At 40.0% G+C, this 26,465-nt stretch overlaps 1 protein-coding gene across 1 annotated transcript in view; it reads left to right on the forward strand.

The window, feature by feature from the left end:
- THADA (THADA armadillo repeat containing) overlaps nucleotides 1-26,465 on the forward strand; it is a 112,160-nt gene that overhangs the window by 59,216 nt on the left and 26,479 nt on the right. Inside the window, exons 27-30 of the mRNA XM_087717710.1 lie at nucleotides 388-477; nucleotides 1,751-1,882; nucleotides 18,203-18,371; nucleotides 25,900-26,015. Of these exons, the coding sequence (XP_087573836.1) occupies nucleotides 388-477; nucleotides 1,751-1,882; nucleotides 18,203-18,371; nucleotides 25,900-26,015 (507 nt within the window). The remainder of the gene's footprint in view (nucleotides 1-387; nucleotides 478-1,750; nucleotides 1,883-18,202; nucleotides 18,372-25,899; nucleotides 26,016-26,465) is intronic.

Consider the following 26,465-nt stretch of genomic DNA (forward strand, 5'->3'; position numbering starts at 1 on the left):
TGGATCCAGTCTGCGGTCCTTGAGTTTGACACCCTGCTGCAACTCATCAATAGGTGAGATGATTTGGAATGATGAGTTACATTCCACAATTGTGTTAAATGAGTTTTTCAAAGAAATAAACGTCTAATATAAGAAATTCTTCAATATTACTTTTTAATTATAATTAAACATGAAATATAAAAAATATAATTAAAATTATTTCTATGAAATAATTATTTCATAGAATATTTTTAATAGTTTACACATATTTTATAGTGTCTTTCACCTGTTTTGAGTAACATGAACTATTGAATTGTTTAGATTGTGCCTAATTACCTATAAATCTAGAAGACGAAGTCTTGAAAATATTGCATTGTCATAAACTAGTAATTTTCTTATATTCTACAGAATGACAGGAAGGGAGTTCTTTACTCGATTTCCAACTCTTTATCCATTTTTGCTCAGTCAGTTGGAACAAATAACCAGTACAGCAGACAGGTAAGAAAACATATTGTTAGTATCACAACAAACTATTAGAGAAGCAGAAAATGGGTTGGTAGGATATAATTCCCTGGACATTCTTCAAAAGTTATTTGGAAGAAGTACTTCAGACCTGGCATGAACATGCTACTTTTCTGCTGTTCGTAAAAAAGACTAACTTTTTGGGTTTTTTGGCATCCATGTCAGCCTGAATAAAAGTATGGTTTCTTTAAATAGTATCTATTACAGTTTATGGTGTTTTTGTCTGGAAGCCTGAAAAATGTAGGTTGCCTTAATGATTAGTTCTGAAGTACTTTTCTCTTATCAATTTTTAAGTTACTCACAATTCTTTTGGACACTCTTTAAAATCAATTAATTATTCTCTTCATTCTTATGTAGTTTTTGAACATAAAAAGATGACATTCTGCATTAAAATGATTTTTTAAGATAAAATTCACATTGATATATTGTGACTCGGCTTTCCTATAGAGAAAAAATTAGTTTTTAAAATATGTGTAGTTTAGTTTACTTTATTGTCATTGCACCTCGTACAATGAAATTAAATGACATCTTCAGTGTACATTATAACTATAAAAGTAAAACACAAACACACATCCTTCACATTCTACACCACTGAACTGAAAACCTGATATTGCATTAATATTGCGCTATACAGTAGACTGTATACAGTAGACGGTACAGTAAAAGGAACATGGTGGCTCAGTGGCTAAGACACTGAACTTGTTGATCAGAAAAGTTGTCACCTCGGCGGTTCAAATCCCTAGCGCTGAGTAATGGAGTGAGCTCCCGTTACTTGTCCCAGATTCTGCCAACCTAGCAGTTTGAAAGCATGTAAAAATGCAAGTAGAAAAAGTAGGAATCACCTTTGGTGGGAAGGCAACAGCATTCTGTGCATCTTTGGCATTTAGTCATGACGGCCACATGACCACGGAGGCATCTTTGGACAGTGCTGGCTCTTCAGCTTTGAAACGGAGATGAGCACTGCCCCCTAGAGTCGGGAACAACTAGCACATATGTGCGGGGGGGGGGGAACCTTTATCTTTTTATACAGTAGAATTCAATATAGTTTCTTCCCTTTATTCTTTATGTTCTTTTATTACAATGTATTTGGATTCTATGCTTGTGTGCATTTTAAAACATGTAAAACATATAAATTTGGTCCATGACTATGAAATTCTATTCTTAACATTTGGCCCTTTATCTGTATGAATATTTGATTAAGAAAGCAATATTATTATAATTCAGACAAACTTTGCATATTTTCATGTAGTAAAACTAAAGAATTGAAGCTTCATCCAGGCTTATTTCTCTTGCTCTTGGTCTTGAGTAAGCTGTATCCATCACCAATGGATGGCACATATTCTGCTCTCAGCATGGCTTCCTTTGTTCCTCTTATTTTGAGGTAAGTTGCATTTTTAATCCTTAGATTTCCTTGAGAAAGTTCATAGTTAATTTTCTAATGCAAAGTATTATTAGTTTAAAATACTGTTTTCATTCATTCATTTACAACATTCATTTTAGTGAATATAAGTATAATGTAGCATGTTTATGGAGTTTCTCAGATAGCCACGTCATGATTGTCCCAAAGGTGTTTTTTCAAAAGGCAAAAGTGAGAGAGAAGATAAATTTTCTTGAGAGGCTAAATAAAGTGATTTTGCAGTAAAGTACCTAAGGCACTGCAGTTATTTTTCTACCTGTTTGATTATGGATGGCAATGATGGGTATGAAGATCCAGTTGTGTGGGCTTCTCATTGCTTTTCAAGAAAAGAAATGGCCAGGTTCTAGCTTAGTTCATTAGAAAACCCCAAGGGTTTGATTTTCTATCTGTATTTTTATAATTGAGTTAAAATGTCTTCTAAATGAACTATGCATAAATCATTTTAGTCACAAATCTCGGTAATTTGTGTGGTAAGATCACTTGTTCTCCTTCTTAAATGAGACATCTCTTATTCATTATGATATTAAAATTGCATTTTAATCTAGCAAATACTACATATAAGCATGTTTTGTGCGCATGTGCGAAGGAACATGGCTGCCGGGCTCTTCGCTCCGGCGTTCACATGGGAAAAAAGCCAAAGAAGGAGAAATTGCCCACAGAAATCGAACTTGAGAGAGACCAGGGCACGAGCGATTTCTCGGAGGGTCTGGTGCTGGCAGCGGACTGGAGAGATTTTGCTCTCCAAGGCTGCCTTTCACGAAAAACGCCGACGCCGCTCGGAGGTGCCCGGAAGACGCCGCGGCTCAGCTGATTAGTGAGGCGCTCAAGGACACCGCCCGGGCGCCGTTCGGAGGCTGAAGAGAGATCAGGGCACGAGCGATCTTACGGAGAGTCTGGTGCTGGCAGCGGACTGGAGAGATTTTGCTCTCCGAGGCTGCCGTTTGCGAAAGACGCTGACGCCGTTCGGGGACGCCCGGAAGACGCCGCGGCCCAGCTGATTCAGAGCGGCGTTAAAAGACACCGCCCGGGTGCCGCTTGGAAGGCGTCGCGGCCCAACTCGGTTAGAGACGTTGGGTAACTATTGTTGGAGACGTTGGGTAACTATTGTTGGAGGTTCGTTGAGACCCGGCTGACCTGAGAGAGCCTTGACTCTCCTCCACTTGCTGGCTGAGAGAATCTCCCCCCCCCCTTTTATGATACTTTCTTTGTCTCGTCTGTGTTTTTGGTTGCTGTGGACTTGCGCTGGACTATTCATCGCCCCAAGGAGAAGGCGGTTAGCCTGGAACAGCACTGGGAGAGAATGGGAGGCTGTCTTCATCTGCTGCTATTGCACCCCCCTTCCTCTCCCCTCGGCTTGGCCTCCCCTGTTGGTGCATTCTCCCCTCCTCTGGGCCGTCGCCATCGCAGGGCCTTTTGCTGGGTGAGATTAGACTCCTCTTGGAATGCGGCTTTTGGACTTTTTGGAGTATATCTTCATCTGCTCTTTTATTTGCACTTTCATCTGCCACGGCCACTGTTGCCTGATGCCGCCTTGGACCTGCTGCCACAGATAGCGCCACTACTGGCCGAGCGGGGGTACTTACAGCACATAGAAGGCCCTCTCCTTGCCTCAACCATCTTGGACTTTTTTGGACCTTCCCAGAACTATTCGCACTTTAAACTAATCAATTTTTTGCGCAATTTATAATTTCTTTCTTTTCTTTCATCTTTCTCTTCTTTCTTTGTATGGGCTATGCATGAGGTACGCTTGAGATGAATGAATGTCCCACTTTTATGATCATATTGTTGTAAATTTTGTGTTTTTAACTTCTTACGTGGGGACTGTTTGGGGGAGTGTATGAGTATGCGTGATTCGGAGGACCTGCCGGGAGTTGCGGGGGCCACGGGGGTGGTTGAGGGGACCAGAGACACGGGAGAGGGTCGGGGTATTGCGGTCGTAACAGGGAGGGGCAGATACGGCGGGGACTTTAGGGCAGGCCATTACCGGGGAAGGAGGGTTCGCTACATTACAGAGATCCCTCCTTCCGGCCCTAGGAGTCCCACTCCAAGACCAGATGGCGCAAGTAGTCAGGACCCTGGTCTCAGGCTGTTGTCGCTAAATGCCAGGTCTGTTGTACATAAAGCTCCTCTCGTCCGGGACTTAATTTTAGACGAGAGGGCAGACCTGGCATGTATTACTGAAACCTGGCTGGGCCCAGAGGGAGGAGTCCCCCTTGTAGAGCTGTGCCCAGAAGGATTTCAGGTGCTGCATCAGCCGAGAGCCCAGGGAAGGGGTGGGGGTGTGGCCGCTGTTATCCGAGAGTCGTTAGTTCCTCGTAGGGTCCCTGCTCCGGAGATTGTCGGGTGTGAGTCTTTGCTGTTAAAGTTGGACCTCAAGGGTCAAGTGGGTCTGCTGCTAACGTACCTGCCTCCCAACAGCGTTGCAGCAGCCCTCCCCTCGCTCCTCGAGTCGGTAGCCGAGCTGGCAATTGAGTTCCCTAGGTTGATGGTCCTGGGGGACTTCAATTTGCCGTCGCTCGGTGAAAACTCTGATGGGGCGCAGGAGTTCATGGCTTCCATGACAGCCATGGGCTTGACCCAAGTAATTCGGGGCCCAACCCATTCAGCGGGACACATGCTTGACCTCGTATTTCTCTCGGAGCAGTGGATTTGTGATCTTGGTCTGAGGGGGAGTGACATCATACCCCTGTCGTGGTCAGACCATTGCCTACTGAGGCTCGACTTCCGGAGGCCAAACCCCCACTGTAGGGAGGAGGAACCGACCAGGTGGTTCCGCCCCAGGCGTCTTATGGAGCCGGCGAGGTTCCAGACAGAGCTTGGGGTTATTCCTGACACTTTCGCCCACAGTCCGGTGGAGACTCTGGCTGCTGCGTGGCACTCGGCAGCGTCGGAGGCCCTCGACCGGATTGCGCCACTGCGGCTCCTCCGAGGCGGCGGATCCCGGAGACCCCCTTGGTTTACCGAGGAACTCCGGGAGATGAAGCGCCGGAGGAGATGCCTAGAGCACCGTTGGAGGTCCGATAAGTCCGAATCGAACCGGGCAATGGTAACCACCTGCACCAGGGAATACACCAGGGCACTTAGGGCAGCAAAAAGATAGCACATAGCCACCCTGGTAGCATCCGCTGAGTCCCGCCCAGCCGCCCTGTTTAGGATAACCGCCCTGTTATACTTGAGAGACCGCCTTCTGCCAATTACCTCCCTGCGACCAATAAGATCACACAGATTGGGCCTCCTCCGTATTCCATCGGCCAGCCAGTGTCGGCTGGCAACTACAAGGAGGAGGGCCTTCTCAGTAGTCGCCCCGACCCTTTGGAACGAACTCCCCGTGGAGATTCGTACCCTCACCACCGTCCAGGCCTTCCGCGCAGCCTTGAAGAACTGGCTAGCCCGTCAGGCCTGGGGATGAAGATAGTTGCCCCCCCCGAATGATGAATGCATGTTGGTTACTGTTTTTATTATATGTGTCTTTGTTATTGTCTGTATCTCCCCTTCCCCGATTTTATGTGAGCCGCCCTGAGTCCCCTCAGGGAAAAGGGCGGCCTACAAATCTCAATAAAATCTTTAAAAATCTTTAAATAACCCGCTCCCTATTGAACAAAAGGGAGGCGGGGGAACCCTTGCAGGGCAGAGCTGAAGAATATGCCCAATTCTTAGCGGACAAAATTGCTCGGTTTCGGTCGGACTTGGACTCCACCCCCGCAGTTCCAGCCGAGGCGCAGGGGGACCAAGTAGAACAGCTCTGGGTTGAGTTTCAGGACGTTACCCCCGGGGATGTGGACAAGGCCATGAGAGCTGTAAGTACCTCCACCTGCGTCCTGGATCCGTGTCCCTCATGGCTGGTTACTAACTGCAGTGAGGTGACACGAGGCTGGATCCAGGCGGTTATAACCGCCTCCCTTCGGGAGGGGAACTTCCCCGCCACACTGAAAGCGGCGGTGGTGAGACCCCTCCTGAAGAAACCATCCTTGGATCCAGCTGTTCTTAATAGCTATCGTCCAGTCTCCAACCTTCCCTTCCTGGGGAAGGTTGTTGAGAAGGTGGTGGCCTTCCAGCTCCAACGGTCCTTGGAGGAAGCAAACTATCTAGACCCCTTCCAGTCTGGCTTCAGGCCCGGTTACAGCACAGAAACCGCTTTGGTCGCATTGATGGATGATCTTTGGAGAGCCAGAGATGAAGGACGTTCCTCCATCCTGGTCCTCCTTGACCTCTCAGCGGCTTTCGATACCATCGACCATGGTATCCTTCTGCGACGACTGCGGGAGGTGGGAGTGGGAGGCACCGTGCTACGGTGGTTCTCCTCCTACCTCTCGGACAGGTCGCAGTCGGTGTTAGTGGGGGGGCAGAGATCGTCCCCTAGGCCCCTAAATTATGGGGTGCCTCAGGGCTCGGTCTTATCCCCCCTACTATTTAACATCTACATGAAACCGCTGGGAGAGATCATCCGCAGGCACGGGATTAGATACCATCAATATGCGGACGATACTCAATTGTATCTGTCCGCCCCGTGCCAACTCAATGAAGCGGTAGACGTGATGAGCCGGGGCCTTGAGGCCGTTATGGACTGGATGAGGGTTAACAAGCTTGTGCTCAACCCAGAAAAGACCGAGTGGCTGTTGTGTTTCCCTCCCAAAGATTTGGCTACTATTCCACCACTCAGGCTGGGGGGTCAAATTTTATACCCCTCAGAGAGGGTTCGCAACTTGGGAGTCCTCCTGGATCCACAGCTGTCATTTGACCACCACTTAACGGCTGTGACCAGGGGGGCATTCGCCCAGGTTCGCCTGGTGCGCCAGTTGCGACCCTACCTGAATCGGGAGGCTCTCACAACAGTCACTCGGGCCCTCGTGACCTCTAGGCTGGAATACTGCAATGTGCTCTACATGGGGCTGCCCTTGAGGAGCATCCGGCGACTTCAGCTAGTGCAGAATGCAGCCGCGCGAGTGATTGCGGGTGCACCTCGATTCACCCGCATAACACCTATCCTCCGCGAGCTGCGCTGGCTACCTGTTGATCTCCGGATGCGCTTCAAGGTGCTATTAATCACCCATAAAGCCCTACATGGCAGTGGATCTGGATACTTGAGAGACCGCCTTCTGCCAATTACATCCCTGCGACCGATAAGATCTCATAGATTAGGCCTCCTCCGTATTCCATCGGCCAGCCAGTGTCGGCTGGCAACTACAAGGAGGAGGGCCTTCTCAGCAGTAGCCCCGACCCTTTGGAACGAGCTCCCCGTGGAGATTCGTACCCTCTCCACCGTCCAAGCCTTCCGCATAGCCTTGAAGAACTGGCTCGCCCGTCAGGCCTGGGGATAGGATAGTTACCCCTCCCGAATGATGAATGTATGTTGCTTGTTATTTTATTACATGTTTTGTCCTAATGTCTGTATTCCCCCTTCCCAGTTTTTGTGTGAGCCGCCCTGAGTCCCCTCAGGGAAAAGGGCGGCCTACAAATTCTAATTAAAAAAAAAAAAAATGTTTATCATAATGTAAATACCACATGGTTGATTCTTCCTACTTTTCTGTCTCTAACACATGGAACACTATATGCCAGTGATGGCTAACCTTTTTGATACCGAGTGCCCAGAGTGTGCACACATGTAAATGCGCATGCACCAACACCCAAAATGCAATGTGAGCGCCCCCCATATATGTGCCCTGCGCATGCGCTCTACCCTCCTTGCCCCTTTTTGGCTTCCAGGTTAGTCCAGGCCCAAACAGGCCGGGGGGGGCTCACACAGTGCCCCTGGGCCCCATTTTGGTTTCTAGGTTGGTGCAGAAGGCCTTCCAACCCAAAAATGGGGCACGGGGGGGACACATGCACAAACCCCCACACATGCACCCTGCCCCCATCGCACATGCACGGTGGATCAGGGCTGGGGTGACAGCTGGCATGCCTGTAGAGAGGGCTCTGTGTGCCACCTGTGGCACACATGTCATAGGTTCACCATCACGGCTACATGCCCTTATTTGTCTTGGTTAGCAGTTTTGGTCTGTTTTTACTACATGTGGATTTCTGTCTTCTCTTTTAAATGCTGGTTAATTCTGATTTACTATGCATTTATTTTGTTTGATTCATTGTTTGTTCTAGCTTTTGCTACAGGCATTATGCTTTCAGCAAAAGATATTGGTCTTAGTTCCATCGCAAGATGGGCTGTAGTTCTTAAATAGGGCTCAACTTTAATTGGTTTTAAAAGCAAACATTTAAATTAATTTATTTGTTATTTCTAATTTTAATCAATAGAATGAAGTGTCAAAGGTATTTATTAACTGCATATTAGAAAAAAAATTCCCAACAATAAGAGCAACCCAGAATGATGTTGGCTCCTGTTTGTTGGATGGTGTTCAAGTGGGGCTCCATTGCCATCAATTGTGGTTACTTTAATTTGAATTCCTGTATAGAGTAGGGTATTTAAATGGCCCCCTTGAATTCCATGGGCAATAATTTCATTCAGTCCTTTATTTGTTCATTTATTCAATTAACTTCTGATTAATCTCAATCCCAGAGTAGTTTGTGGCAGTGTACAAAGAGAATAAAAACATACCAAAATAACAAGGAAGACCCAAAAGAGCAAGCAATTGCTTAAGAGAGAAAGAATGTCAAATAAAGAATGGCAGTTAAAAATGTAGAATGGCAGAAACAATCGGGAATAAACAATATTTTAAAAATACTTTTACCCACTGAATACTATGAATCATTGAATCCTAGACTTGGAAGGGATCGAGAAAGGCTTCTACGTAGTTCAATATCCTGCTCAGGGTAAGAATCTTCAGACCATTGCAGACAAATTGCTGTCTAAACATTTCTTGAAAACCTCCAGTGATGGAGCTACTCCATTGCTTAATATTTCTTGTAGTCAGGAAATTTCTCCTTATTTCAAGATTGTCTCTTTCCCTTTTGACTTCCTCTCATGAGCTTTGTCTTTCCTACAAATGCTGTGGAGGATTTTTTCCATCCCCTTTGCCCTGTAATATATTCCATCATATATTGGAAGACTGCTATCATGTCTCTGCTTAGCTTTTCTCTTCTTTAAGCTAAACTTAGCAGCTCCCTTTAAGTGATCTTTGTATGATGTTTTCTACAAACTACAGTACATCAGTGTTCTTTTATTGTGTTATCTAGAACTAGACACACAACTGAAGTGCAACATAGAGTGATCATACCACTTCCTTGATATCGTGTTTCTCATCCTGTATATGAGAATCCTAAAGGTCCCAAATGTTTAGGGTAGTCTATATAGCTGTCAGAGGGAATACCTGCTCTTTTTTTTTGCGTAATGATAGCATAGGGCAAAGGGACTAAAATATACTTTTTCCTGTCAAGTGGCAGATGACGTGTATCACTAAATCATAATCTGTAGCTTATGCCACACACTAGCTCATTCATAAATTGCATTAAGAAATAATGGAAAAATATTTTGATAGGCCAACTTGGCATTAGTTCTAATATGCAATATTTGATTAAAAGTAATGCAAAAGTAACATTGCAAAAACTCTTAATTTTCAGCATTGGGAGGTTATAAAATTTTTAAAGGAAATAATTAATGTTAATAAATGCTTAGTAATTTGTCAAGTTAAAACCATGACTTTTTCTTTTTAAACCATGTTAAGATCTTTTATCTAAATAGTTTTTAGGGGTGGCAGAGCCAATATTTAATGAAGGGACTTGAAACTAGATGATGTTAAGCTTCAAACATGGGGTTTTCATCTTTTCAACTTGGTCAATATTGAGAGAAATATAAATATGGACTGTGGATTTGGATGTTGTAACTTGATTAGCTATTTGTTTGCTGAGGCAAGTCATATCTCACCTTGAGAAATGTGCAAATAGCATCGCCCTTGACTTCTGTTTTATTTTGTTTAAAAATAGAAAGTAAATTAAGATTGTGCCAGGTAAAATAGATAATATTTTTCTGAGTCACGTGCAACTATATGTATGTATATGTGTGTGTGCATGTATGTATACAAAATATTCCAATGGCAATTTTGTGGTTTTTTAATCTGTTGCATTTTGTTTTAGCTCATTATGGGGAGTCAGAAATGAGTGATCCCATTTAAGATTGACTTGAATACTAATGGAGTTAGTTCAATTTGAGTGTCTATGATTCAATGGTTCATATATTTGCCTTGAATATTTGCATAGTCCTATTTATATTCGCCTCCAAGATAAACCTCCTTATGTAGGGGGAAGGGGAAAGTTATAACAGTGGAGAGTGCCAAGTGAGATTCCTTGAAATTTAATCTTAAAAGATGGATCTGTTTGCAGGTTCCATGTTCTCTTTAACACAATGTGCTATACATGTTTAAGATTCTCAGTCAGTAAGAACAAATACAAGGCTCTTAATCAGGAGTAAATAACATGTTCTTTGTGTTTATTGCTTAAAATTCTTATGAGCTAATGGAAAAAAATGTAGACTGTGATCTTTCACTGAGGAAGAGTCAACCTCATCTAGTCCATTCCACTGTTTATTAAACCTTAATTTTTATTGGGAAAAGTGAATAATCACATTAAAACTTGACTATGCTGTTGAATCAACTTCACTGTTGCTAATTGCTTTGGATCTGTATATTTGGGGTTTTCCTCAGTGGAAAACATTGGTCACCCTAAATAATGTTTTTCCTAAAGTCACCTATCACTGAGTAAGGTTCTCATGTACTTTATATTTCTATTGTTGACATCAGTAAAATAATTATAGCAAGAAAGCAATTGCTTTTGTTGTTTTATATTAGTTTTGAAATAGCCTCAAATTGGCAGAATTATCCTTTATTGTGAAGAAAACCAATGAAATAGTTAAAAAAGAAAAAATATAATAAATTCCATATGGCTTTAACAAATTGCAAAACAAAACTAGTTGAACTCATATTGGTATGGAGAAATGAGCTCTGTGAAATGCAACAAACATCTAGTTCAGTGTTTCCCAACTTCAACAACTTTAAGATGGGTAGACCAACTGCCAGAATTCTACAGTCACAACATGCTTTTTTGTAGCTCTTCAAGCTAAGAATAGAATGGTGGGTGACCAGGCCCAAACCACAGCTGAGCTCCTGGAGCAAGGAATGGGACTGAGGGGTGGGGGCAGAATCTTTGGAATGGCAGTGGCGGCAGATTATTAGTGGCATCTTTGCAGGTGAACTGGCACCATCCTCCTTGGCTTGCAGACCTGCCAGTCATGCTTGCACAGTCGGAGAGAGCTAGATCTGGCCCTTTAGAGAAAAAGCTTGCCAGCATTTACCAAAGAGATTGTATTTGCTCTGGCTTTACTAAATGAGATATTGAAGTGGTGGTGTGTCCCAGCAGTTTTCTAGGTTCAAAGGCAGTGAGAAATACAGTTCTGCCTTCTCTCTCTCTTTCTTTTTTCTTTCTCTCTAAGTACCCTATTCTATACCCTATTACAGATTTCTGTATTATAAATATATACTATCTAAATAAAAATATATAGAGATGGTTTGAATCAGCGGATTTCCTCATCTGTACCAGGTTTCTCCAGTTAGTTGGAAGTCCATAAATAAGACTTCTAGAGTCAGGTAGCTTTACAAATTAGTATTTTCCCATTTTGGGTTGTCCAGCAGCAAATATGGAGAGAACTACTGCTTCTGAAAGTAGAGTCTATATTGCAATCAGCCTTTAAAAGAGTAGTTAATTCATTATTACATGACATTTACCTGATTTTTATCAGGTTGATAGTATATTCTGAATAAGAATTAAATTGAAAATCGTAAATTACAGAAATATGAATAGAGAAAATAGTTTGGTCTGCATTTCATCAATATAGTATATTGTTTTGATTGTGTATTATGTAGACATCTTAAGAGAAGCAACATACAATTGCAAGAAAAAGTATGTGAACCCCTTGGGATTATGTGGAGTTTTGCATGAATTGGTCATAAAATGTGCTCTGAACTTCATCTAAGTCACAACAATAGAAAAACACAGTCTGCTGAAAATAATACTACACAAACATTAGATGTTGCCATGGTTTAATTGAACATAACATGTAAACATTCACAGTGCAGGGAGGAAAAAGTATGTGAACCGTTGCACTTAATAACTGGTTGACCCTTCTTTGGCAGCAATAACCTCAACCAAACGTTTCCTGTAGTTGCATATCAGACCTGCACAACGATCTGCAGTAATTTTGGACCACTCCTCTTCACAAAACTGTTTCAGTGTTGCAAAATTCTTGGGATGTCTGGTGTGAATCGCTCTCTTAAGGTCATGCATTTCAATCGGGTTTAGGTCAGGACTCTGACTGGGCCACTCCAGAAGGTGTATTCTGTGCTGTTGAAGCCATTTTTTTGTTGAATTACTTGTATGCTTTGGGTCATTGTCCTGTTGCATCACCCATCCTCTGTGGAGCTTCAGTTGGCGGCAGATGGTCGTACATTTTGCTGCAAAATGTTTTGATAAACCCTGGAATTCATTGTCCCATCAATGACAACAATCTGTCCAGGCCCTGAGGCAGCAAAGCAGCCCCAAACCATGATGCTCTCTCCACCATGTTTTACAGTGGGGATGAGGTTTTGATGTTGGTGTGCTGTGCCTTTTTTTCTCCACACATAGTGTTGTGTGTTTTTCCCAAACAACTCAATTTTGGTTTCATCTGTCTACAGTATATTTTGCTAGTAGTGCTGTGGAACATCCAGGTGCTCTTTTGCAAACTTCAAACGTGCTGCAATATTTTTTTGGGACAGCAATGGCTTCCTCCGTGGTGTCCTCCCATGTACTCCATTCTTGTTTAATGTTTTCCTTATTGTAGATATGTCAACAAAAATGTTAGCATGTGCCAGAGATTTCTATAGGTCTTTAGCTGACAGTCTAGGATTCTTCTTTACCTCATGAAGCATTCTGTGCTGTGCTCTTGCAGTCATTTTTACAGGATGGCCATGCCTAGGGAGAGTAGCAACAGTGCTAAACTTTCTCTATTTGTAGACAGTCTGTCTTACTGTGGACACATGAACATTAAGGCTTTTGGAGATACTTTTGTAACCCTTTCCAGCTTCATGCAAGTCAACAATTCTTGATCGTAGGTCTTCTGAGAGCTCTTTTCTGTGAGGCATGGTTCACATCAGACAATGCTTCTTGAAACCAGTAAACCCACAACAGGTGTGCATTTTTAAAGGGCAGGACAGTTGTCAGCAACACATCCAATATCATCACACTGACTGGAGTCAAGGTTGGCTCACTCCTGGCTCCAATTAGCTCTTGGAGAAGTCATTAGGCTAGGGGCCTACTTTTTCCTCCCTGCACTGTGAATGTTTACATGTTATGTTCAATTAAACCATGGCAACATCTAATGTTTGTGTAGTATTATTTTCAGCAGACTGTGTTTTTCTATTGTTGTGACTTAGATGAAGTTCAGAGCACATTTTATGACCAATTCATGCAAAACTCCACGTAATCCCAAGAGGTTCACATACTTTTTCTTGCAACTGTATTTCTTCAGCCAACAGGAGGATTCTTCAGGGCTACCAGGATTTCAGGAAAGTCTTATGTGGGCAATATGTTTATTTATTTTTTTGTGCTCAGGCATGACATACTTTAATGTTTATTCTGAGAAAGCAAAGGTTAAATGCAGACAACACCAACAGAGCATTTACTTCATTACAACATGTATGCTTTTACCTCAAGAATTTCCAGGTGTTGCATGATAAAGCCTGTCTGATTTGCTTTGTTAATTCGCTTTAGAAAGGCAAGTCCCTTCAGAGTAATTTTCTGGGAAAAAGAAAAACCTTCAAAGTCAGTTTCAGTGACAAGAAAGATCATAGAGAGATTTCATTGTAATCCAGTCTTGTTAAGTCTAGATTTATTGTTGGTATTTTTTTAACATGAAGGAACCATGGTTGCTACTAGCACCTTTTATTCTTGGGAGACTTTATTTGACAATTCAAACAATTTCCTATGTTTACTGTGAACTGCCAGAAGGAAATAGTATGTTTTACAGACAGGAACTCCAGAATCAGATACACTGTTGTTGAATGACTTCTTTGTCACTTTAATACAAGGAAGCAAAAATAGGCAACCCAACCTGAAGTTTTATGACTTGTTTACATCTGTTGGACTATTATGCAGTGGCGCCTTTTTTTCTTTCTACTTTTGCTTGATAAATTTATGTTTCTGACAAAGAATTGTTGAGGGGAATACAGGAGCAATCAAAAGGTGGAATTCCTTGCTGGAAAATAATGAAATGTATTTCTCCAGTCCACTTCACTAGAGACTTGTATCTAGAGAGCTATATCCTTCCTCCCTTCCTTCCCCTGTAAGTTATTGAAACCAATTTTCTAATAGAGATGAAACAATTGTGCTTAAAGATTAATGAGTCTTTTTTATCAGATAATACAATACAGATAAAAAAAATCCAGGGTAGTTTTGCTACAGGTTGTCTCCTGATTAGTGCTGTATGCAATTGACTTAGTTTGTTGCTTACACTGTTTTTGGTTTCTGTACTTTTGGGGGGCTCCAACTTTCATTTCATAGTCTCACTGCCAACAATTGATGCTGGTTTCTTGAAATTTGGCACACTTCATCTTTTAATGATAAATCAGATTCCCTCTAAATTTCGTCCAGATCATTGACCCCTCCCCCAAGAAGTTATGGATACTTTAAAAAAGAAATCCAAGCAAATTTTAAATGTGTTTAGTAAGAATAACCCATATTCAGTTTTTTATTTGTCATTTAACTCTTGGGAAAGGATAAAGCTGCTTTAGATAGTTGCGTAGAGGCTCTTTGTTCACAACCTTGTATGCCTGGAATCTCATTTTGGTAAATAAATCCAAAAGGTTGTACAAACTATATCTTCCTCTATCTAACATAAAGAAGCAATTATTATTGTAAGCTGCTCAGAATCACTGTATCCATGAGAGACTGTATCCATGGGTGGCATAATAAACAAATAAACAGTTGAAATGAGTACTTGATTGTGTGTGAAACAATTTCTAATAAGGTGCAAATTTGTCTAGGTGTACAGGACCTGTTCATGTGTCTAGGGCAGGGGTGTCAAATTGGATTTCTTTGAGGGCCGGATCAGCATTGTAGTTCTCTGCATGCTGGCCGGATGTGTGTGGAGATGGGACTGATGACCTCCTGCAGCACCCTGCCAGCCAAAATGGGGTGTGGGGGCTGCGGATGGCCCTCCACAACCCATTTTGGCTGGTAGGGTGCTACAAGAGGCCATTCAGGCTAAAAATGGGGGGAGCTGGGAAGGGGGGGCATGCACAGCCTCCATGTACCCCATTTTCTGCTTGCATGGCCTCTTGCAGCACCCAGTTTTGGCTGCCAGAGACACTGCGGGCCAGTCCTTTGCTATTTCCAGATCGGTCCCACAGGACAGTTTTAAGCATCCTTGAGTTTGACACCAAAGAGAAGGGTAACTTCTTCTCTTGGGGGAAAGGCAAAATACATGCATGGAAAAAGAAGCTTTCTGCCTTCTTGGCTTGATTCTTTGTAGTTCTAGAAGAAAAAGAGTTTATAATCAATAAACTCAGTAAATTGAGCTTGAGAATAGAACTGAATGAGAAAGAACTGGCATAGGAAAAAAAAGGAAAAATATTCAGGCAGGGCCATATATTGTTTAATTTGATATTTGTGAGAGGCATTTCATGACATGGAATAAAGACCTGTTTTATATAGCTCTGTGTTTGCAGTATTAAGCACTTAATTTGAAATTATTTTAGTTTTTCCTTAATGCATTATACTGTTATAGTCACACCTGTATTTAATTTGTCATTATGTAATAAATAATTTTAGATTTCTGAACTCTTATGCTTCTGTTTAAAAATGTCTTTAATAAAACACACTAAATCAAGTTACTTGACCTATGGTGTGTATTTGATTATGTTAGTGAAATGAGACTAATGCAATTAAATACAGTGGAATGTAGCTCTAGAGTGGTTATGAAAAAAAAAGCTCTCTGAATCATGCTTTTGGAAAGTACCTTTTGACAAAATATCTGGCAGTCACAGAAACTGGCACTGTTCCCATTTTCCATTCTTTCTCCTGAACTGAAGCCAGATTCCTTTGGGAAATCATCGTTTGTAAATGATTGTGAAGAGAAAAAATGGCATTTTTGAGTGTACAGTTACTGCTAATTAGAAACTAAACATTAGCAATCATGTCAGAGTTAATTGTATTTGAAAAGAAACATCTACAAGAAACTGTTAAATATAAATAGGGATAATATAGCTTAAATATGGAAGCATTTTAAGATAAATTATATTGCACTGTTGTGGTAAAATGCTATTTATTTTAATTAATCCTTTTGCTAAGCTGCTCATTTTCTTTCCACGTTGTATGCATTTCAACAAATAAGCCAATAAATGAATTGGAAGAATGCCTACATTAAAGCAAGTGCAATATTGTGCATTGTAACATGTACCTCATACTTTAGCGACTATTTTTCTAATGTGTTGGTGGTGCAAGCAGAATTTCTTTTTTCTGCTAATATCAGGAGCACATGTATCTCATACCAATAAGGACCATATTTTCAGAAGTTGTATTGTACTGAACCTATAAATCTGCTGATTTGAAAATATGTACAAATTAATGAGTTCCTCTAAATTAGGGGTTGGTTCCTGCCAGTTCTAACCTCTTCTATAGAAGAAGTTCCACAAATCTACCATGCCGTTTAGAACTGGTTACCAGCTCCCTCCTCCCACTCGTCCACACCATGCTTGCTGCTCACTGATTGGCTGGCTCACCAATCATCCCCCCCACCATTTCTAAAAGTTCTATCTAAACCCTTAAAGCTGTCAAGTTTTAACATCCCTGGGCTTTTTTTTCTAAAGGGTTAGGGGTGCAAGGGTCTTGTAACTTGACAGCTTTAAGACTTGCGTGTTTCAAATGCCAGAGTTTCTGAGCCAACATTTTGGTTGCTAAGCAAGAGCGTTGTTAAGTGAGTTTCACCACATTTTACAAGGTGACCATGCCCACCAGTCACATGACTGCCAAGCCACTCCCACTCGGTCATATGACTGGCAAGCCACTCCCACCTAGTCACATGGCTGGCAAGCCAGTCCCACAAAGCAGGCCACACCTACAGAAGAGGTTCTAAAAAATTTGAAACCCACCACTGCTCTAAATGAAATATGGTCCAACAATTAAAATGAAGATTGCCCATACAGTATTAGTCCTTGACTTACGATCACAATTGAGACCAAATTTTATGTTGCTAAGTGAGAAATATGTTAAGTGAGTTTTGCCCCATTTTACGACCTTGTCAACTTTCTTAAGTGAATCACTTCAGTTGTTAAATTAGTAACACAGTTATTAAGTGAATATGGCTTCTCCATTGACTTTGCTTGTCAGAAGGTCACAAAAATTGGTCACATGATCCCAGGACATTGTAACCATCATAAATATGAACCATTCAAGCATCCAAATGTAAATCACATGATCATAGAAATGTTGCAGTGTGAAAAATGGTCATGTCACTTTTTTCAGTGCTGTTGTAACTTCAAGTGGTTAGTAAACAAACTGTTGTAAGTCGAGGACTATCTGTATTATAAATAAATTATTATATGGCAAAAGATAGGCTTCATGTAGAATGATAATAGTTATTTTTTATTCTATGCAGTCCAACATAGGAAATTGGTAGGAACTCAACAGCAGGTACTGGCTACGGGGATTCTTGTTCTGTATCCATTTCACAGGAAACAAAATTATTTTGGCTGTAAGGACATCTTTATCTTATATTACTTCTACAATAAAAATACCACTTAAAAGGGAGTTCTGTCTCTCCCTACCTCTAACTGGTCTGATCTGCCCAGCTGAACTTAGGTCAACTGTCATACCTTTTTAGAACTTGTCTTTATCATGGTATCATTTATTTTTTGCTAGGTGGGATTTGTGATATAAACATTTTTCTTAAGTTGACATCTTGAATGGGATTCTTTATATATTAATCACCAGTATATTTCTGTGGTGAAAAGCATAGGTTTCAGGTGAATATAATTCACATAAATAAAATGCACAATTAAAATACAATTCAAGTAATGCCATCTTGTGGCACGCTAGAAGTATGGAAACTGAAATCAACAAAAAGCTTCAGTCAGTTCAAAACAAAGCTATTATTATAATCCCCATATCTGATAAGGTTTATCAAAGACGATAAGTGCTATGTATATAAATCATTTATGCATTTCACAAATCATTTTAGGATGGAATGTATACATTTATAAGGATTGCACAAATATTTTCTTGAATATTTCATTATAAATACTGTTCTTGACATACCCTGCATGTGCATGAGATCTGAAAAATTCTGCCTTTCTGTCTCCTGACTTCTAGATGTGGTAACTCTCCTGTGTACCGTTCACGTGAACTGGCTGGACGAGCCCTTGTTCCCTTTGTTATGCTAAATTTGGTGCCACAGACAGTATCTTCTTTGTTAGCTGGCCTTCCAGATAGCACTGATTCTTGTATACGACAGAATGCAGTTCATGGAACGCTGTTACAAGTGAGTTTTGCCTTTTTGCATAATGTAGCATCAGTGAACACATATTCACAAAAAAGCAATATCCAAATTGATAAAAAGAGGAAGACTTTGATTAACTGTTAAAAATCAAGATGATTTCCATAATCAAGATATCAAAAATGGGACACAGACTTTATTTCAATAATTGAGCTTATAAAAAATCCCAGAGATTGTTCATGATCATTCTCAAACAAAGCAGGAAAGGACTTGATCATGAAGGTTAGACTAACTACTTGACTCTGCACTTCCTGTGCCCCCTCCACTCATCTTTTTAATTTCACATTATTGTACTTCTACTGTTAATTTTCATTGTTTTACTCCTTTACTATTGTTATTTTTACATTTTTATTAAATTTTTAATAAATATGCATGAACTATGACTTAATAAGCGAATATCTCATTTTAAATGCATGTGTTTTATATGAAAGTGACAATAAAACTATAAGCTTACTTTTAAGAAAAGTAAGTATAGCATACATCAAAGATTTATGAGTCATTTCAGTTGTTCCACCTTTTAATAAGTCAAGGATAAGGGAAATTTCAGCTTCCATTTTTACTGAAGAATAATCCCTAGTACCCCAAGCCAGCATGGCCAATTAGGTGGGATATTGGGACCTGTATTGCAGAAACCTCTGGAAGGCCATTGGTAAGTGATTATTGCAGGCTAACTCTGCCCACATCCTGGAGTTTGATCCTGACTGATCCCTAGTCAAGGTTGATTCAGCTTTCTATCCTTCTGAGGTGAGTAAAATGGGAGCCAGATTATTGGGGGCAATATGCTGATTCTGTAAACTGCTTAGAGAGGGCACTATGAAGTGGTATATAAGTCTAAGTGCTATTGCTATTTATCATACATGACCCTAGACACTTTATATTACCTTTTTCTGAATTTCCTGAAGGTATATATTCTGAACCTTTTCAGACACTCTGAAATTATTGCTTTGCTCTACATCGTAGAGTTGCATGAAGTATGATTGCAAAGCGTATAGAGACTTATATAAAGTGGACATAGGATGGAATGCACATAAATAGTAGAGTTTTTCCTTGAAATTGTAATTTTATTTGTATTATATGATTATTTAAATTCCTTCTTGGCTCCATATGCTTAGGCTCTCATTCTCTTTTCCTGCATTTTCCTGTCTCATGAAATTTTGCTTTCTATTTTTTGGCAGTAGCTTAGGAAAGCAGCAGCATTTTATGGTGTGTGTCTGTTCATATGGATTATTTTTCCCACGATAGTAAGGAATGGTTCTCATAGGAAACTTAATGTGTGGGGGCATGGAATAAAGCAGAGAAGTTCCAACTTTATTGTATAAAGTTACTATTACAGCTTAGTTTGGGGTCTGCAGTTTGGGGGACCAAGAGCTACACTTGGACATTGAAGGAGTCCAGTCTAAAAAATGGGTTAGAGCCAGGACTATGACTGCTTTTGAAAAAAATAACAACTAAAAGTATGGAAAAATCAAATCACAATAATTAATTTCCTTCTTTGTCCTGTTGGTAGGAAATCATCTTACAGGCAAAACAATTTTTAAAAGTGTCATGCAAAAATAACCAATTATATAAGAAGACTGCTCAGTATCTTAGGATATCTGACTGCATCTTCTGTGGACATTTTCCCCATAATAATATGTATTTCAACTAATAGGATGTGTAGTAAAATTTTCAGTTAACTTCCTTGGCCTTTTGAAATAAGAATATTGTTAATCATGTATTTTTGTTATTTGACTTGGCAAAAGTATTGGACCTGCACTTCTTCATAGCTGATTTATAAAGGCTGATATTATGAATGAATGTTATAATATCTAGAGATCAAAGCAGAAAAACCACTATCATTAAATATTTTTCATTGCACCTTCCTTGCAGCTGCTCTTTTTTATAGTTGAGTTTTATTGACCAAGATAAACTTTCCTTTGAAGCTGAAAAAAAAAGAGTACTGATGTCAAGTGGCAAAGAAAGCATAAAAAATATGGCGATGTACCCTTTTATTGTCTGTTGTTAATTTTTTACATGCAATCTTGTATCATCAGGGAGGTAAATTTTATATGTTGTCAGGTATTCCAAGTCATTAATATTTAAGCAGTTACTGCACAAAAAGCATCAATGAATCATCCATTTTATAAATAAATCAAACTGGAGTATGCATATGTCAATGATGGTGTATAAATAAGGTCTATGTCCTAGGATGTTTTCCATCCCATGAGTCTCCGCTTTTTGTTTTGTAGGTGTGCTATAGTAAAGCTAGGGAATTGATATTTTGGCTAATTGTGCATCTTATAAAGATGGCCAGGTGTTGTGTGTAACACGGAGGGCTGCTACTAGCAACCTAATGTGGGTATATACAAGTGGCAACAGTATCAGAAAACCAGCAAGGGTGCATCCTACAAGGACTTGTGCACATAGGGAGGGATTAAGTGCTACTGTGTAGCTAAATTACTTTTCTTTCCCAAATGGAAATGCTCAATCTGGTTTTAGAAAAATAATGAAGAGGCTGGAAAAATAAACAAGAGACATTTAATAATAACATTTTAAAAGGAATCTTGGCTTTAGTCCTTTTTCAAATTTGAAAGTCTTGGAAGCTCTGCCCTTTCTGTTTTGCATTAGATGCATGCAATATATGTGCCACTTATCAAATGGGAAATGTAGTCCCCTGTGATGAGATTACTTGATTATCTGGAAATGTGATAAACATTCTGTGGAAATTTTAAAACAAACTGTTATGTACTACAGTCAGCCTTAATATTTATTTCACTGTGTTAGCACAATACTCATTAAGGCTGGTTTTGATTATGTAGTTAGCCTACAGTTTGCCCTTAGATTTACCTTGGCTGGGGCGTTTGCAGTTTAAAGGCCACTGTGAAAATGATTGGAAAACATTAACATTAATTTGTTATTACAAGCTGACATACTTAGCCTGATGGGAAATAAAATTTATAAATAGACTTGTTCATATCCATATGGTAAAAAATCTGATGAGTTATAGTAAATGTTATTATGTGGCTCATTTGTTTCCCAGGGTTTGAGTTTCATTAGCGGCTTTCTTTCTAGTAAGTTTATAATTTGAAAAGAAATGCATTAATAAATAACTGCAGAAGAACTGGCATTAACTAATTATTTTTTCATACTGTAAACTTTGGTACAAGGGCTATTTCCAGATGGACCATCAATAAAAATCTGGTGAGATTGTTCATGCTGTTCCTAGAAGTGAGAAACAACAGAATGATCAATTCAATAAGCATCAGATATGAAAATGCTTACAAACAAAATCCTGCCAAATTAGACAAATGTGTTGAAGCTCATCACTCTCCTTTAGCCAGTTCAAGGAGGTATTCCACTTATTTATAGTAATGTTCCTTGTTTACATCAAATTCAACATTTGATCAGATCCTGAACATGAGCCAAATGCAACTATTGGGATTTTGTTAGAAAAATATATTACATAGTACTATCAGCCTGCCTGAATTCAAAATAAAGCATAAAATTGTGTTCTTTTGGTTTCACCTTTACAAGTGCTGCATTTTTGTTTTGCAACTTACTTTTTATATGGTATCCACTTCAGTTGCTAAAGCATATGGAATTCTACAGAGTATTAAATTTCTGTGCTGAAATTGTGCAACAAAGGGTGATCTTAGTTTTATTCACGTACATTTTTTCAACAAACACTAAACTGAGCAGAATTGCTTCAATCTTTAAGTTAGAAATGTGAATATTTATATTTGACTCCACCGGTAGCATACAAACTAATGACATGCAAGCATTTCACAAGTGTAGTGGAACAGTATGTACCAGTAACTATTGTCTGGTTTATAGAGAGGTCAGTTTTTATATGTCATAAATGTCATCTGAAGTGTTAGTTGCTGCTTGGAATAGGAGTGCAAACAAAGATTTGGGTCAGATTTTGGCCCATTAAACTTCTCCCTTCTGATGGATCCCATCATTCCCTGTGGTTCATGAAGGAGCCGAGAGAGATGAAAGGAGAGAGGAAACATCTAGACTAGTGGTTCTCAACCTTTTCTTTACCATAGACCTCCTTTAAAAACATTTTGTGGCTATGGACCCCCAAATTTAACTCAATATTTAATCATAAAATTTCTTCAGACCTTTGTGGATTCCCTGTGACAACATTGCTGTACTTGTTAAGTTAGTAACATGGTTGTTGGGTGAATCTGACTTACCCATTGACTTTGCTTGTCAGAAAATAGCAAAAGGTGATCACTGTGACCCCAGAACATTGCAGCCATCATAAATCTGAGTTAGTTGCCAAAAATCTGATCAAAATAAATTTTTTGATCATGTGACCATTGGAGTGCTGCAAGTATCGTAAGTGTGAAAAATAGTCATAAACCACTTTTCTCATTGGCGTAACTTTGAACAGACAATAAATGAACTGTTTTAAGTGGAGGACCACCTGTATTAAGGCCTTCCTCATGGTGATAAGGGCAGTAAAACATCAATACTTTTTTAAAAAGTACACATTTTATTTCATTAATATGCTTAGAATTGGCTTTGGGTATATATTCCAATACATTTTTGTTAGTTATCTCTCATATATGTTTTGAAATAGTTTGTTATGGGTTTAAAAAAAGCAAAAAGACACTTCTATCATATCATATAGACATAAAAAAATCTTGTTTAGTAAATGTAAAATCAGTGTAGCTCTTTTTGGATTTAAGTGTCTGTGTGCATTTATTTATTTTAGAAATATGGCCAACCAACTCTACTATAATGCTGGGCACAAGCAATAAAAAGAAATATACTATTAAACTAAAGCAAAACACCCCCAAATATCTAAGAAAAACAACCATTAAGATAGTCACACACAGTCCAGCCACTCACTTGAACCCAAGAGCCATGTTTTCAGAGCTAAACATAGCCAAAGGTGGGACCCTGATGGACCTGGGGCCGGGGATGATTCAGAGGGGATGTGCTGCAACAGAGAAGGTTCACTTTCTGGCTTTCCTTGCTACTACTTCCTTAAAGGGTCAAAGACAGCTTTTAGCAGCTGTTTTCAGTTTTCCATCTCTTCCCCATAAGCCCCAGAAAAGGGGTTGTTATTGAAAACTCCATTCATTTGTGGTACTGTTTCTTTTTATTTAGCCATTTGAAATTTTCAACCTTTCATGAGAAACTACAAATCCAAATTTTAAAGAGGCCTTTTCTGTTTTGTTTTTTTCAGAAGATGATGATGCAGTCTAGATGGTGTAACAGCAAGACAACATAGCTTACTATAATTCAGGAAAACATATTTGCTCTTTTCCCAAGTATACAGAGCAAACATGAATCTTACTTACACGCCCAACAACTAAACATTTTTTAAAAAGTGTCTAGGAAACATTGCATTATAAAGAAAGTTTATGAGGTTTTTAATTTTGTGTGAACTCTTACGTTTCATAACTTTGAAATGAACTTTGAATCTTTTAGAATCACTTACTTGTGACGGATACCATGTAAACTAAATAAATAAAAAATAAAAGTAAATAAATAAGTTTGAAATAGTGCAGCCACAGAGGAGACAGAAGTTGAATAATAAAAACTGTACTTTTAAGCCCTTATCTTGGATGTGATTTCTGCAATTCTCCCCCTAATCAGTATATGGTGGTATAACTCAGAAATTACCAAAATCAAATATATGCTTATGCTTTTTTTAAAAATATGCAGATGGGAGATAACTTCCATTCTTACATTATGCTCACATGATTTGAAAATTATTAACATTGCTTACTTTTAATATAGAGAGGACAACAAATTCCTTTTTTCTTTTGTACCAAGATATTCTATTTTTTTAAGCACATGTGCAGATTTATCATATACTGTACATAGAGAGGACGGTAAAAAAAAAGGATGTCCCATATGCTTAATTGAATGCACTTGTATTTTTTATTTAGTTATGCACATGCATACCAAGCATGAGATTCAAATGATGGTCATAAAAGAGATCAGTTTTGTCTGCATACGACGCCTCTATTATTTCCATTGGAAAAAAGCATAGTAATTAGAAATATTACAGTGCATATACAGTACCAAATAATGTTATACTTTTTTTCCCTAAGATTGTTTAATTACACAAACTATACATGCATGCTGCCTCTATGATAGATATAGTATAATATAGGTTTTTCCTCCTTTACCTTGTTGTGGATATGCTGTAATGCTATCATTATAAACTCTTTTAGATATCGTGTTTTCCCCAAAATAAGATTTAGATTTAGATACTTTATTTGTATGCCGCCCTTTTCCCTGAGGGGACTCAGGGCGGCTCACAATTCAGGGGGAGGGAGGACAAACAAGTTACAAACACGAAAACAATACATCATTAAAAGAGCACAACAGTCATACTATTCGAGTGGGGTTGAAATCTTTAGCCCCAGGCCTGTCGGGACAGCCAGGACTTAAGGGCAACGTGGAAGGTCTGGAGGGTGGTGAGGGTACGAATCTCCACGGGGAGTTCGTTCCAGAGGGTCGGAGCAGCCACCGAGAAGGCTCTCCTCTGGGTAGTTGCCAGCCGACATTGGCCGGCTGATGGAATTCGGAGGAGGCCTAATCTATGGGATCTTATTGGCCTAGTGGAGGTAATTGGCAGTAGGCGGTCTCTCAAGTACCCAGATCCAATACCATGCAGGGCTTTGTAGGTGACAAGTAGTACCTTGAAGCGCACCCGGAGATCAACAGGCAGCCAGTGCAGCTCGCGGAGGATAGGTATTACGTGAGTGAAACGAGGTGCACCCACGATCGCTCGCGCGGCTGCATTCTGGACCAGCTGAAGTTGCCGAATACTCTTCAAGGGCAGCCCCATGTAGAGCACATTGCAGTATTCCAGCCTAGAGGTCACAAGGGCACGAGTGACTGTTGTGAGAGCCTCCCGGTTCAGGTAGGGACGCAACTGGTGCACCAGGCGAACCTGGGCAAATGCTCCCCTGGTCACAGCTGACAAATGGTGTTCAAAGGTCAGCTGTGGATCCAGGAGGACTCCCAAGTTGCGGACCCTATCTGAGGGGCGTAGTATTTGACCCCCCAGCCTGAGACAGGGTCTTATTTTCTTTTGATCCCTGAAATAAGCACTTGGCCTTATTTTCGGGGAGGTCTTGTTATTTTTGAGGTGCAGGAGGTGGCGAGCGTAGTTACCTCATAGCTACTGCTGTATTGCAATATTTTCAGGGAGGGCTTATTTTAGCGCATGTGCTCAAAAGCCCGATTGGGCTTATTATCCAGGGAGGTCTTATTTTGGGGGAAACAGGGTAAGTGACATGGTAATGAAAAATAATTCGTTTAGTGACAAATTGAGTACTATAGAATACAGCACTTTATATAACACAGTGATGAATGAAATATCTTTAGATTTAACCAGTGTTAGCTTGTTTCTTTAGATGTTTGGGAGGTTATTCTCCAAGTGGCTAAGTTCTTCTCACTAAAGAGTTATTTTTTTCAGCAAAACCCAAATCCAGGGGAGCAGATACTTGAAAAATATTCCAACAGTAGTCTGTAACTTTTTTTCTTTTTCTTTTTAATATAGGTCCTTCATTTGCTACAGTCTTATTTGGAATCTAAACAGAGGGCTAATTCAGATTTTCATCACAGTTTGAGCAACATTATCACTAATGTATGTGGCAAGCTATGGTTGGCAAATAGGTAAGTCAAAAATGGAATAATTTTATTTATAGTCACCACTCAATAAAAATAAAAGCAAATATAAAATGCACAGTAAGACAAATAGTAATAAAATTAGGACACCACATAATTGTTAATAACGTGTTCATTCATGCCCTAGTCATCTCCTGTTTGGATTATTGCAGTGCGCTCCACATGGGGCTACCCTTGAGAAATATTAGGAAGCTTCAGCTGGTATAGAATGTGGTCATGTGAGCAATCTTGGGTATCCAATGAATGATGTGTGTAATACCTCTGCTACGTGAACTGCATTGGGTGCCTGTTTGCTCCCAGGTCTAATTCAAGATACTGTTTATGATCTTTAAAGCCCTACACGGCATGGTTACCTATGGAACTAGCTTCACCCCATAATATCAGTCCGTACTACCCAGTCAGGCAGGAAGGATGTGATACAGAACCCATCAGTTAAAT

Source organism: Thamnophis sirtalis, unplaced genomic scaffold, assembly GCF_051295495.1.
Source record: "Thamnophis sirtalis isolate CommonGarterSnake01/CBP01778 unplaced genomic scaffold, rThaSir2_p1.2 scaffold_6, whole genome shotgun sequence".
Lineage (NCBI taxonomy): Eukaryota > Metazoa > Chordata > Lepidosauria > Squamata > Natricidae > Thamnophis > Thamnophis sirtalis.